General features: G+C 39.7%; 1 protein-coding gene across 1 annotated transcript in view; it reads left to right on the top strand.

Annotated features, from left to right (window-relative positions):
• Nucleotides 1-15,175, top strand: part of DOCK1 (dedicator of cytokinesis 1) — a gene marked incomplete in the record, with an annotated part of 4,741,214 nt that overhangs the window by 2,209,414 nt on the left and 2,516,625 nt on the right. Inside the window, 1 exon segment of the mRNA XM_044056178.1 lies at nucleotides 10,566-10,661. Within this exon segment, the coding sequence (XP_043912113.1) occupies nucleotides 10,566-10,661 (96 nt within the window).

Below are 15,175 nucleotides of genomic sequence, written 5' to 3'. Positions count from 1 at the left end.
TACAGCACATTTTTGTATAACTGTCATCATGCAGACAAATTGCTCAATTCCTGCCTTCCCTTAAATCTTACTCCTCCTACATTATGTTCTGTATGTATTTTTCCCACAGTTTCCACTCTTTTTCTATGTAGTTTCCCCATTCCCTTTTCTAAAATTCCCACTTCTAGTACTTTTATCCCTGTTACGGTACAGATGGGATTGTACTTTGATTTCCATTTTCTAGTAATTACTCTTTTGGCAGTCACCGGATTTACACTTAAGTCCTTGCTGTGTGTCTAGGGAATTCAGATCCTGTATCCTAGCTCAAGGAAATCATTTCCTTAGTTACACCCATTTCATCATCCAATATTTCATGCAGAGTACTCTGTTGGGAATTTTTAAAGTCTGCCCACTCATTACACTCACAAAGCATAAGTTCCTAGTCTTTCTTCCACATCACACCTCCAATATTTGCTACCTACCTGGAAAAATTCTTAGGAGTCTGCTTGGGGTATAACAATAACATTGCAAACAAAAATCCTAAATCTTCCAGATTTTTTTGCAGACTTGAGTGAAGTACATGTATCTTTGCATTGTTTATTTGTGAACTGCGTATCCAATCTCTCTTCCCAATCTTTTCTTCTTCTTCTTCTTCTTTTAGTTTTTCCTTGGTTAGGAGATGCCACAGCGGATCATCTGTCTTCTCATGATTTGCAGTGGAGTTTTAAGGTGTCACGTTGCCAGCTTGGCACCCAACCTTCCACAGAAGGCGCACACACTCACACCTAGGGCCAATTTAGAGTGTCCAGTCCACCTACAGCATGCCTTTGGGATGTGGGAGGAAACTGGAGCACCCGGAGGAAACCCACGCGACCACAGGGAGGACATGCAGACTCCACACAGAAGGCACCCCAGCCGAGAATCGAACCGGAGAACCTCTTGCTGTGAGGCGCTTCCCAATCTTTTCTAAACTCCTGTAATTGATTGCTATAGTTATGCAATTTTCTAATTTTCCCTTTTTTTAACAACAGCTTGTGTTCTAAATTCAACTAAAAAGTCTACCATAGCAAGTCTTTCACTTAGGATTCCCATATCCCTTTCTGTTTGTATATACTCTATCAATCCCTGATAGGGAAGGCAGTCTGTAGCCTGCAGTCCAAATGTGTTCTTGGCCTCTTCCCATTCTGTTACCTTTCCCTTTTTATTTACTGGCTCCCAAGACCTTGGTTTCTTTGCCATTTTTCCCCAGTAAATGACAGCCACCTCTTGCCTATTCTCTGTACCCCTAATTGCAGTCATACCTCCTTTCTCTGTTTTCATGTTGAATTAGTTCTTGGAATACTTTCTGCTACATTATGAAAATAATATTCTGTGTGGCTATTGTTATCCTCCAAAAGGATCTGCATCCAAAATCCCACTGTCCTTATTTCTTGACCACCCCTCCCCCACACTTCATTATCATCACTTTCCATTTTGAGGTACATATATGAGCCTTAATTGTGTAGCTCTAAAATATCCCTTCAAATCCGGTGATCCTAAACCACCATGTTCTGTTGGAAGGATCACCTTATGCCACTTAACCCTTGCCCTGTTTCCATCCCTGATGAATTCTTTCAGCTGTTTATTATTTTCCACAACTACTCATCTGGTTGACAGAAATATGCTTGACCTGTGTATAAAACTAAAGGAACTGAAGACACTTTCACTGCTTGCATCGTTATATCCATATTCATAAAGAAGAGGGTCCAGTTTGTCCTGGTCCCCTTCAATAAACACATCACACTGAGTGACATTTGACTACCTTTATTAAGCTTCCATAAACATGACAGGTGGTGATAACATTCATGTAACATTTACATAGGACAGCATGACCCTGCTCATCCTGATCAGTAAGCAGCATCCATACCTCCACTCGCTTACTTATGAAGCAGCGTACCACCACTCACTTCTGTTACCATTTATTGTATTACATCTCCAACCAAATAAGCATCTCTGCTTGCTTATTTACTTATCAAGCAGTTTAACCACTCGCTTTCTTTCAAAACTTACTGAATTGAACATCCAACACCAGAGGGGGAAAAGAAGAGGGCAAGCCTGCCCCTCTTCTCAGCCTGCCAGCCTGTTCCACCTTTTTCCTACCATAATTCCAATGACCTAAGCACCCATAACAAAGGGAAGGAGTATTTCAGCCAAACATCATTCGGTGTACCCAACTTCTGTAAAACACAACTGGATTCCTGTTATCTGAGCACTGGAAGACACCGATCGACTAATGGTTAGATCAGTGATCCCTTCCCCAATATTAAATAAACATATGTTTTGCAACTCATTCCCACTACCAATATCAACCTCCTAAAATAAGCCCTGGCACATTACCTGCCCTAGGCAACACCAAAACTTTAAACCCAGTGCCACGTGAAACCACGCAAAGGCAATTGCCTATCATTCTAACAGCAACCCTATATCATAAGGTCCAAAAACAGTCCTGCCATCCCTGCAACTATCCCATACAAGTGTAGTACAGAATGAAAATCATAACCTTTGCTAATCCTCAAAAGATTTTCAGAATGAGTAAATACAACCGTAACATCAATGCCACAGAACTGCAACCCCTTGAACGCCATATCCCAGCACCAACCCTGTAACCAACCCCATCCTGCCAATAGTCAGACTGTCCATCTTCCCTTTCAACCTCCCCCGAACCTTCCAACAAGTGACTTATTATTCATGCAACTGAAGTAGTCATAGCTATAACTTCCTGACCAGCTGAACTGTCTTACCTTGCTCCCAAGGCTGTCAAAATTGCTTTCTTTCCATCAAAATTCCTTCCACCAGCCTCTGTATCCCACCTAAATAAGCTAGCCTCACCCCACTGTATGTTTGACTTGTAAAGAAGTGACCCAAAGGCCTTTTAACCTGAACGCGATGAGATGCACCTTCCGCAAATAGACTGCACCACTCATCCCATTGCCATCTTACCCAATTGAAGTGAACTCTAATCTCCAACACCCACTAAACCTACTCAGTGTTAAATTAAACTCCCAATACTCAGCATCCCCCAATTGCCCCCCATCTTATCACCCAACAACCCCAAAAATTACACTCCCCAAACCGAACACTTTCTATAGAATATATAGCCAAACGGCAAATCCTTCTGACCACCTTATCCATCTACCGCAAAAGTCATCCCAGTACAGTAACCCAAGGCAACACAGATGGTAAATTACACCACTTATTAACCCATACCCAGGACTGACTTAAACTAACTGACATACTTCAGGAAACCATAACTCCCCAAAGGAACAACATTTGAAACCAAAAAAGTCTGCCTCACCTCTCTATCCCTCTACTCAAGCTAGACGGGTGACTATAAATTCACCCCAGAGTTCCACCCATATCCCTCAAAGGACAATAGAGGCGATATGGGAAAATAAGTAATTAACAAGGGCCCTAAACCATCACCCTCATAGTTTCCTATGCCTCCTGTGATTGATGTGATTCTACTCCACCTGTAAACCCCAACTCCCTATACACGACCCCCAGCTCTGCATGCCCATGACCCAAACATACCTCCCTGTGCCGCCCTGTTGTGTACGACTCCAATAATTAAAATCTATACAGGAAGAATCAATTACCTTCTGAAGTCATCAGGGCAAAGACTGCTGCTCACTCAGGACACCCATTGCTGACCTCATTACACAATAAGCTGGTATGCGTGATTCCTAAAACCCACTTGAAGGACAAGTTTGCCCCCAAAATTACCCTTGCTTTGGAACAAACACAACTTCCTGTGACAAAAACCTCCCTGGCCCTCTCCAAACAATTCAGACTAATTGGGTGGGTAGCCATAAAATCACCCGAAGAGTTTCACCCAAGTTCCTCTTGGACAAAGGCAACAGGTGCTGCCCTTAAAAGTAAGGATTACACCTAGCAAGGCTGCCTGCCTTAGCTAACTTTTACAGGCCCTAGAGCCATTAGTGTAATAACTTCCTATGATCCTAAGCTTGCTGTGAACCCCTCACCTTTGGGGACACTAGACCCCCCCCCATGAAATCCCCAACCTTGCTGTACACTACACCAACGTACTTTCTTTTCACTTGCCCCCACTCTACACCACCACCACCACCACAAAGTACAACGTGCCAATAAAGATTACCTGCATTATCATCGTGCACAACTCCAACAACCAGAACCTTCCCCTCCAAGCCACTGACTGTTGTTCAGTTTTCACTCACCAATTCAAGCCTCCCTGTGCACCAGTTTATCAACCTGGACATCCACTGCAACGGGCACCTTTACCTTTCAAACTCACTTCCTTCCGGTCACCGACTGATATCCACTCTACACTTCCTTCACCTGTAGCCTCACTGTGTGCAACATCTACGATCCAATCAACCACCCTATACACACCATCATTCTATGACCTCCTTATACACCACTCCAGTCTGATCTGCAAAAGAGAGAAACTATAAGCAATCTGCACCCATAAACCAAATTTTAAAATCATTGAGCACTGCTGAGTGTCATCTGTCATATCCTGCATCAAATCCTTCTATTCCTATAATGAAACCTACTGCAACAATAATGGTCTTATGTCCCCAGCAGTAACTGCACCAATAATTGGATAGCACCTATTAAATCCAGCATACAAAGTGAACTAACACTGAAATATAGCGTGGACACAACAGCCACCCAGCACAACGGCAGTAACTTAAGCTATGCTTTTTAATGATACCATTAAATGCAGAATGTAAATTGACCTACCACTCGAGTATGTTACAGCTAAAACCCCCAGTTGAAGGGAAATGTAAATATCAGCACACAGTGATTTCCTTGTGATTTCCATAACACCTCAAATAGTGCCCTGCATGGGCCCAAATAAATTATTTTGCAACAACAGTCTGCACAGCTCTCAACCTTCTCTCAGAACCTTCTCCAAAGATAAGGCACACTAGCCTCCATAATGTGCAACAAATGTACAGAATATGGAACACCAACTAATAACTCACCAGACAATGTCACCTTATCCTTGGAAAACAAAAGTCCAGGTCAGAGACACCTCTCAAATGGACCAACAACAAGGCCAAAATCCGGCCACTATACCAAATCTGTACAGATGAGAGGCAGCATGCACACTGACTGAACCTGTACCCCATTCCTTTACCATTACTTCCATCCCTGTGCACTCATACGGACCATACCTCCCTACATCTTAGTGCAAGAAATCTGGACAAGCCCGACAAAACGGGGGGGAAAAAGGGCACCAAAACAGGGACACTTTTCAAATACTGCTCTTTAAACTTAGCACGTTGCTAGAGTTAACTGGGTTTGTTTTACCATACTTTTCCTAAAGGATCGGAAGTCTGAAGCTCAAATGTATGTCATTTAGTGACATTAATCCCAATGATTTGCCAGGAACCCACAAACTTTGAGGAACAAATCAAACTTACGAGCCAAAAATCTGGACAGTTGAGAGGTATGGCACGGACCCCACTCAGCTTTTTTTTTTTTTTTTTTTTTTTTTTTTAACTCCGCCTTCTGTCAGCCTCCACCTATGGGCTTGTCCCCCAGGCAACTGGCTGACACCAACATCTGATTAATGTTGATCTCCCCTTACAAACTTTAGACAGGTTTGTATTAGCATGAATTTTCCAAATGGTATGAAATCTGGAACTCAAATATCTGCCCTTATTTCTGACTTCAGTCTAATGATTTGTCACTGACTTGCCAGAAAACTACAATTCAATTAAAGTATGAAGCAAAATCTGCGAAAACCTGTACCATTGAGCAGTATGCACACCTAGTGTGGAAAACTACTGCTGTTTTGCTAAACAGTGTGGCCAACTCCAACCATACCCTCCCCCATGGCCATTACCACAGCACTGCGCATCTGCGACAATCAACCATTACATGCAACCCACGAGCAGACACACCTTCACATTGGAACCATTCCAGTCAAAAAGCATGGGAATTGACTGCTCCACCACCATCACTGACCATCCTGAAGTTAAACCCATAAGCAATGCAACAAGAAAGGAACTCACCAGAAAAGCGCTTCCAACAATCCCCCATAGCAGTTAGCACCATACCAGTAACCTGTCAGAATAATCACCATGTTATGAATAAAGGATAATTAAGAAGAGTATACCAACAGTTGAGTGCCTTGCTCACAACCAATCTGGCTGAAAATGCAACAGAATCAGTGACAAGTCCCAAATTAGAGGGACGATCCGGGAGACGTTTAAACTATGAGTGCTATTAAACTGCGGCATCACCAAAATAATCCATTTCTGCACCCCCCCCCCCCCACACACACACACACAAACACCTTTGGAGTTTCATATTGAGAAGGTCTCACTATGGAGAGAACCAAACAGTATCCCATGCCCACGATAAATTACCAAGCTAGTTGCGTACTACCTAAACATTTCAGATACTCTGCATGTAATCAAACTTTAATGTGCTACAATTTCAAATATCCCAGTTTAAATATTTTAAATGTGGATATCATTATACCAGCCTACGTTTGCATTACCAGCATTTCAGTTAAGAAATGGGTAAAGAGAAAATGAGGAAATCAAAACACATGTTTATTCTGGAAGCAGCCCCAAGGTCATAATATTGTGCTGCATATTACTTACCACAGATGGCAAGCAGACCCAAGTTTAATTTCTAACATATCCACTCAAATTCTGTGTAGTAGCTCGCAAGTCCTTCAACCTCAGTAATCCATTTAGGTCACCATTGAAAAGTTGTTCTCTCTTAATGAGTCAAAATGGAAACCAAAATGTTTAATTGTTCTGAAATATACCTGAGCACCCCCCACTTGTAACGGATGAACCGAGCCACCTACTTTTGTATAAAGTTCCAGGAAAGATCCAGCGTAAATCATTGCACTATCAAAAGATCATCCTGGTTTAATCAGTTAACTTGAATGTAACAAAGTTTGAGTGTGCGCCAATGTACGTTACTGTTTAATGCGCATGCAGCAATTAACTACTGCTGCGTATCTCGGCCTGCGAAAACCAAGCACTATGACTGAGAGGAGCTAGCCAATGGCACTATATTACAATCACTACTCTACCCCCATCGATGTTTACCGAGGAAGTTCCTGAACCTGGTAATTGGTGCGAAATACTGTTTATGCAACATTATGTTAATAAGATGAACACAAAATTAATACGTTTGAAGAATATCAGTAAAATGATACTTGCATACAATATCACCGTTTCTCCAACTTGGGGGGGGGGTGTCAGTGGCTGATAGCAGTTCTCCCAAAAGGCAGGATAATAAACTAGAGACAATCTCGCAACATACTTCAACATTTAAGCCTTTGTGAGATCATAGAATACTAGCTAATGACACTCTAGACCTGCTACGAGCAAAACATTAGCTTACATGACATTAAAGCGAAACTGAACTTAGAATTGATTCCAAAACTGAGTCAAAAGGAATGCGCACAAAACCTGGAATCCCACACCGTACCAAAAGGTACAGTGACCCTGTCTTGGTACCAATTAAAACACCGCATCCTCCACTCGACACAGAACACATGGACCCCCCCCCCCACACATGTTAAATCAGCAAGTCGACAGCAAACCAATACAGGAAAGATAGAAAAAGAATGCAAGGGGGAAAAAAAGTCTATGATAACTGTCCTACCGCCCCATGATAGATGTATAGCAGCACATACTGCATTCCTGCTAATTAAATATAATTAAACCTACTGCACCCCTGTGACTAACCGCTACTACTAACAAAAAACATTGTTAATACCAGGCCTTACCTGCACCTGCAGGACCTACAGGTTGTCTTGGACGTAAAACTCACACTAGCAAGTTCACACCAAAAATGTGACTCCTACAACAGTTGCAGTTGCCTAAAAGCCTTTAAGCCCCCTTCCTTCATTTCCTCCCAAACATCCCTCCTTCCCATTTAACCCTATCCTCCTCTTATCCTCTTAATTCCTGCTACTCTGTTTATCTAGCCCCATTTGAAGATGTCCCAGGACAAATCGGTCTGTGACAAACCTCATTTCTCAGTTTTTGTATTTTCTTTTTAAGTCTCATTCCACATATCTTGTTCCCATTTTTCTTATATGTCTGTTAAAGTATTATTGATTTTTTTTTTGTTGGCATATACATTATTGAGAAGTAGATATTCAATGAAGCAGATTTTTCCATATTGTTGGCTCATTTTAAATGGCCATTTGTTCTATTAACCACTAACATTGGTCAGAGTTTGTAAGGTGGTGGTGTTTTAACACTGTTTTAGATGGAGTTTTTGTTTCCATTTTTAGCTTGAGGTGTGTTCATTTCATGGTAGCAGATACAATGATTGTTTAGTAGATCACAAGCCTCAAATTTCATTGTTCTTGGCAGGCGTTAGTTCATGGCTCTGATTTTTTGTTATGTATGCTGTCTTGGATTACATCAGAAAGTTGTACTGTTAATATTTCAGGTAATGGGAATCTAGTTGAAAAATATCTTATACTGGAATCAAATTTTGGGCTGGAACATAAATGCCTTTTGTCTGTTCATATATTTGTATATATAAAATTAGAACACCTGATAGTTTCCATTAAGCATGCCCTCCATCTCTGCCTGGTATGCTTAGTTTTTCTGCCTGCATAGTTTTGAAGTGCATAATATGCATAACATTGGTGATGTTTTCTATACTTTTTGTGTGTATTGTTCCAGGGGCCCAAGTAAGTACGCCAATCATTAACTTCTGCTTCATTGTCTTGATGCCATAACCCTGCATTGATTTTAACCTCCACTGATTTGCTGTGCCAGTGGTAACCACTCTTACTTGCCCTCAGCGGCATAAAAATTCTGCACATGTGGTGGCTCTCTCACCACAACTTCTCATACAAAGACCCAGAAGTGTTCTGGCTTTTGCTGGTATCATTTCCCATGTCCCTTTCAGAAGTTAATAGATAGGACACTCTAAAGTAGGCTGGGGTAGATATCATCTGGGTCTACATCTTTCTGCTTCTATTTTATAACATTGAAAATAGCAAAACTGGGGATTAACATACGTATGCTGTAAAGACACTCGTCGTCTAGTAAAACTTTTTCCCAAAGTGCTGCTCTGCTGTTTTCTCCCTAGTATTAGGTGCTAGCTTTCCTGACTCTCTCCCTCAGCTGAGACTCTTATAACCTGACCACATTTTCAGAAATGCTTTATTAGCATTGCACTCGAGACCAACTGTTGTATTATAAATATTTGCAGTTGATCTTCACTGCATTTTATGAGGAATAAATTCTTTACCAAACCAAATAATCAGACATAATATATTTGTAAATGTGATATCATTATAAAAGCAGTTTATAGATGAAAAAAAATTGCTTTCAGTCATGCTTAATAGTAAGACTTTGAAATTTACTTCATTAAGGGACTAGAACTTCAAAAATTCACTACCTCCAATAGACAAACAAGAAAATTGTCTTTCAGGGAGAAGTAGTGAACTCGGTGATGACATTTTAAAGTATTAGTGCTTTGTTTGTCATAAACTGCACAAGTACATGATCCAAGGCAAAGCCTGATCCTCAGGTGCCTTGGGATTTCGCCTCATGATGCTAGTAGTAGGGTTTCTATTATGTGATCGAAGACACATTCTTTTGAATGCATCTTGATTGAACTTGAAAGCACGAAACAGCAAAATATCGAAACAGCATATAAGCCATTTCTTTCCCTGGGAAAGAAATTGCTTGGCCGCTTCCGTTACTTTGCCATTTTTGTCACTGTAGTGCGATCTTGGAGTTGGTATATTTAAGTAGGGGAGTTGAAGCCCCCCACTTTATGTAATATTTTAAAGTTTTTTATTTTTTCTTTCTTATGTGGAGCAGCGATTTTTTTCCCTTGGAAAAAAATCTCTGTTCTAAATGTTCGGGATTGTAAGCTTTCACTTACATGGGGTCGATAAATCAACGTTCGCTTTTTTAAGCATTCGCTGATTTAATATAGACCCTAGTAGTAATTAATTTTCTGTTAGACATTTTTTGTGATGGTTATGACAGCATCTTTGCTTCATGCACCCTCTGATCCTTGTAAGACCCTGAACTGCGAGCTTTTTCACCTTGCTGCTTGGATGATGCATCTATCCCCTGCAGTCATATTTGGACCCTGATAACTCAAGACCGTGTCTGTCAGTTATTTTCCTTATGATGGTATTAAACTGCAGCTGCTATCATTGTCTGGTTTCATGAAAATTGATGCTTTGTATCTGCTATTTCTATCAGTGGGGTAGCATTGCAGATGCTACTAGATAGTTATTGCACTCAATCTGTGCATTTCTGATGTACGTCTCCTTGGATGTAACTTTCTCTTCTGTCTAATTAATGCCAATAATTATGCTGTAACTTATGAATAATAAAGAGTAATTGATTTGGACTCCCGAGTTTGTGTTTTTCTGCCAGGGAATTTAATGAGGTATATTTTTTGTCCTGTTGAGCTCTAATATTGTGTAACTATAATTTATTTGATTCTGTTTTTTAAATTTTAAAATGGATGATATGAAAAACATAACAGTTTGTGTGTACATGTGAGTATATAACTGCTCTCAATGGCTGAACTTGCTTTAGGGACCAACACACCGACATGTCCAGCTAATTATGGAAAAGCTGTTGAGAACAGTGAACAGAACAGTCATCGGTCTAGGGCGTGACTCTGAGCTTATCGTGAGTGCTTTTTCTTTACAAAAATCTTGTTCAAAACTGACAGAGACTCATGCAATTTCATTTCTAGAGATAAAAAGTATTTTGAATTGTGACTTGTATGTAGAAATTCTTAAAAGTATTTTGTTTGTTGGACTATATTTGGAGGTACTTACTCAGCTGTTGTCGCAGAAGTAGGTGGAACTATGTGCTTCTTTCAAGAAAGGTACAAGTTCTTCCCTGAAAATTAATCATTTTCTTTGTTTCCTGAGAGATGTTAGCTCAGTTTATGAGAAATTATTTATAGCAGCTTTTTTACATTAGTATCTTGAGCAACTTAAGGTGTTTGTAATGTGAATGTATTATTTATCAGCATGCTCTCTAATGTAGTAGGGAAAGACTGAATGCAGAAGTCGCTTGAAAGCTAGGGCAGGAGCAATTGTACAGTAATTTGAAGGTGAATGACAAAAGGTGACAACAGAATCTGATTAGTGGCTTACACATGAATGTAAATAAATAAATTATATGAGTGTGTATTCTGCTTATGATAGTTTGTAGTGATTGCGTTTAGTGATAGTTATCACATCCAGAATTCCATTAATTTAAAGACAATTTTGGCAGTCCACTTCTATTGACAAATGTCACTTGTCGTAGAGAATGTATCTCTTTCCTTTTATATATAATATAAATCTTCCCTCAGTTTTTCATAAAATTTAAAGGAAGGTCATGCTCTGTATCAAGGCAAGCATTCATATCTGAATTTTTTTCCCACTTTTACATCTACTGCTGATCTTCGTCTGTTATTTCTTGCCATTTATGCTAATGTAGTCCTTCAGGTGGGATCTGCAAGATGCTACAGTAAGCCTTTGAGCAAGTGGACACAGCTTCTACAAGGAAATTACATATAGTGAAGCTCTTCAATTGAAGGAGAGCTGGGGAAGTAAACTTCTGCTAAGGGTGAAGGAAGGTATTTATTAATTTATGTGGGGTCTAACTTGTAAAGGGTGGAACTGCTGTAGGCAAGAATGTGCAGTTAGTTATGTATGTTCCACCATGCTCTTGACTGCAAACCATGTGCTCCTCCACAATTATACTTTAGTCACTGAAGCAGCATGAACAACTGTCACAACTTTGTCCTGTAATCTCCATCAGATGTTGCTCTACCATAGTTTAAATTCCTCCATCCTCTTCACATAGTGAAAGACGAATGCCATTGGCTGTTCAGTCCTTGCCACCTGGGCAGCTCCTTCTGTGTTCTGCCATGTCTGTAATGTCCCCTTTTAATATTCACTTCTGATAATGGCACCTTCTAGTTTACCTTTAGGTCTGTCGTAACATACTGATTTCCTGTGTTAATTGAACCTTGTGTATGACTAGATTTTGCTTCCTTTTATATTTATTGTGCTTTAGGATATTGCCTTCCATTGTTTGTCTTGTGTGCTGTGTCAAAGGCACTGCAGTACAGCAAAAGCGATGTTTTTTATATATTGACTTTTATAAAAGTAACAGATTGCTTCCTTTGAATATATGGGCTTCTAGCGTAAGGTTCAATGACTGCAGTGCAGATGATGATACTTATATTGTCAGTTATTTGTGCTGTGAAAACTTCTATGTTGCATTCAGTAAATACTGGAGATATGAGTAATATTCTTTCTAATGGTGCAAAATACAAAAGATTGATTTTCTGTGTCATTGATGCTTTGAAAGATGATGTGAGGGGTGGAAATCAGAATGAATGTGTGTGTGTATGTATTAACATGTAGGTATCTAAATTAAGTATTTGTATATGTAACTGTGTATCTATCTATCTATATATATATATATATATATATATATATATATATACATACACACACGCACACACACACACACTCGAGTGGCTCGTGCTACTGAACTGCAGTCCCCCCAGCTGTAAAACTGAAAAAAGAATTTTAAAAATAAAATTAGCTGCTAGTCCCAAAACTTGAACTGTGCATGTGTGTGCTCAGCGAGTTCCGGGTTTCTGTAAAAACAGACTGCTGTTTAACCTGTCCAGATTATGAAGTGAAGGCATCAGTTTGTAACCACATAGACTGGAGGGGGATCGGACTGCAACGTTTGCAGTCATGTACATGGATAGCTACTGATGGGCTATCGCTGTAAGGGAAGGGAATTTGTATTTATTACAACGGAAGGTTCGTCTCCAGGAACAAAGCTCCTCCAAGGGAATATACAGGTACTTGTTTGTTTGTGTGTGTGCATGTGTGTGTGTCTGAAATGCCCCAGTTAAATATGCCTGGTGGCTAGAATTACTCAGGCTCAAATCCTACACCTTGGGTACAGGTAGCAAGAGCCTGAATTCCCTACCCACCACCACTTGTGAAAACTGTCCAGATTTTTGCCTCTTATTTTTGTTCTGTTTTGTTCCTCAAAAAATCTGTGGTTTTCTGGATTTTTGTAATCAGTGAAGGCTTGAATTCACTAAATAATGACAGGCATTTGAATTTCACACTTCATATTCTTCAGAAAATACATCGTAACACAAAACCTTGTATTCTAGCAATGTTCTAAGTTTATAAGATCAGTATTTGAAATGTGTCGCTATTTTTGGGGCTGTATTCCCCCATTATTGGCTTTGTCCATGTGTTTTGTGCTAAGAGGTTGAGAGCTATGGTAAGAACTGAATTCGCTGAATATGTTTGGGGGGGTGTATTCGCCCATTATTGGCTTTGTCCAGGTGTTTTGTGCTAAGAGGTTGAGAGCTATGGTGAGAACTGAAATTACTGAATATGTTTGGGGGCTGTATTCCCCCATTATTGGCTTTGACCAGGTGTTTTATGCTAAGAGGTTGAGAGCTATGGTGAGAACTGTATTCACTAAATGATAGCCATTTAAGTTTCAGTCTTCCTGTCTTTTAAGAAACAGCTGATTTGGCATAGTGTGATGTTGTTCTGACTGTAGTGCACTGGGTCCTGGGTTCAAGACGTGGCAGTGAAATGTATGGTGGTAATGCAACATTTTATTCTAGCAACTTTCTAAGATTATACAAGCAATGTTTAAAATGTGTCCCTGATTTTTAGGCTTTTGCCCCCCCCCCCCAATAAACTTTGGCGTTTTCCAGATTTTTTATGCTGCAAAGTTGAGAGATACGGTTGAATATCGAGTGGATTTTACAGGGAGCCAAGAGCTTCAGGGGAATAGAAGTTTAGTGATGCTTATGCTGAGTCTGCTTGCATTGTTAATAGCATTACAGGTTGATTACTTGCTTTTGGTGCAGAAACCTGTGGGTTCTACTCCCACAGTATGTAGATGCACTGCTGTTATTGTACTTTTAAAGGAGGTGGATGCTGCAGTCCTGACAATGTCCTCTTTGGCGGAGATGTATAGTAACTATGAACCTGTTATCAGTTTGCCATCCATTTCCTATTGCAATATTACTAGCTTATCATTTTTTCAATATAACATAAAGAATTTATTTGTCAAAGGCAACAAGCACTTTATTTGCAGATGAAACAATGACATATAAAGTTGTTTGCTAGCAGCAAACCTCTTCATTAGTTACAGAATCTCTTATTTTGTCAGCTGCTTAACTTAACAGTACTAATATTAAAAAAGTGTCCCTTCTTTGACAGGTTCTTAGCTGTATCGTCTGGCTCTTTTATATTTTTGCATCACATCTTTGGTCCGTTTTTCATAAAATTGTTTTTTCTGGTAAATTAGTGGAAGTCATTAAAGATGGAAGTTAGAAAATAATGACAGACATTTGAGTTTGATTTCATACCCTTCAGAAAATTCATACTAATGCAAGACCTACTATTCTATTATCTTTCTAAGTTTATAAGAGCAATATTTAAAAATTGTCCTTAATTTTGGGCCTTTATCCCACTTCTGTTTATGACTTTTTCAAGATTTCTTGCTCTGAGGTTGAGAGGTATGACAAATGTCAGGGCCATCACCATCAGCCAGAGACATTTCAAATTGTGACATACTTGTTGTAACCTACTGCCCCATGTAGTGACTCTGGATGTGTCCAAGCAAGGCAAAGAATAGTTGTGCAGTATAAGTGTGCAGAGTATCCCTCCATCCAAGGTCGACACAAGTACTACAGTGGCTTTTCATCTGTCCTTGATTTTGCAGAATGTTATGGTTTCTTTAATTTTTATACTGCTAATTTATGCTAATTATTCAGAAAATGCAGGTTGTTGCAGTGCCTGTTGCTCTGTACTTAAGTAGCAATGCTTTAATGACCATCAGGAAAGCTTGTCTGAGATTGTTAGATGCAAGTAAGCTTAAATAAGCATACTGTCAAAGAATTAGCAACATTGAAAGTCTTTTTGTTGTTGCCATACAGAGAATATTTATGTAACTAGGTAACGTATAAGCCTTAGGTATTTAAATCCATATGACAGTATTTGTAATAAAGGACAGGATTACAGTATTTTCAGAAGCTCATTACATTTGTTGGAGACTTGCAGTCATCTTTGCAGGCTTTAACCGTAAACTAAACAGAATGCTAATCTATCATGTGTGGTCTGTAACCTGTGCATTAATCCTTAAAG

This window comes from Protopterus annectens, chromosome 14.part0 (genome assembly GCF_019279795.1).
Source record: "Protopterus annectens isolate FY-2018-M chromosome 14.part0, PAN1.0, whole genome shotgun sequence".
Taxonomy (NCBI): domain Eukaryota; kingdom Metazoa; phylum Chordata; order Ceratodontiformes; family Protopteridae; genus Protopterus; species Protopterus annectens.
Note: the sequence above shows the minus strand (reverse complement) of the source record. Positions and strands in the feature narration are given on the sequence as shown.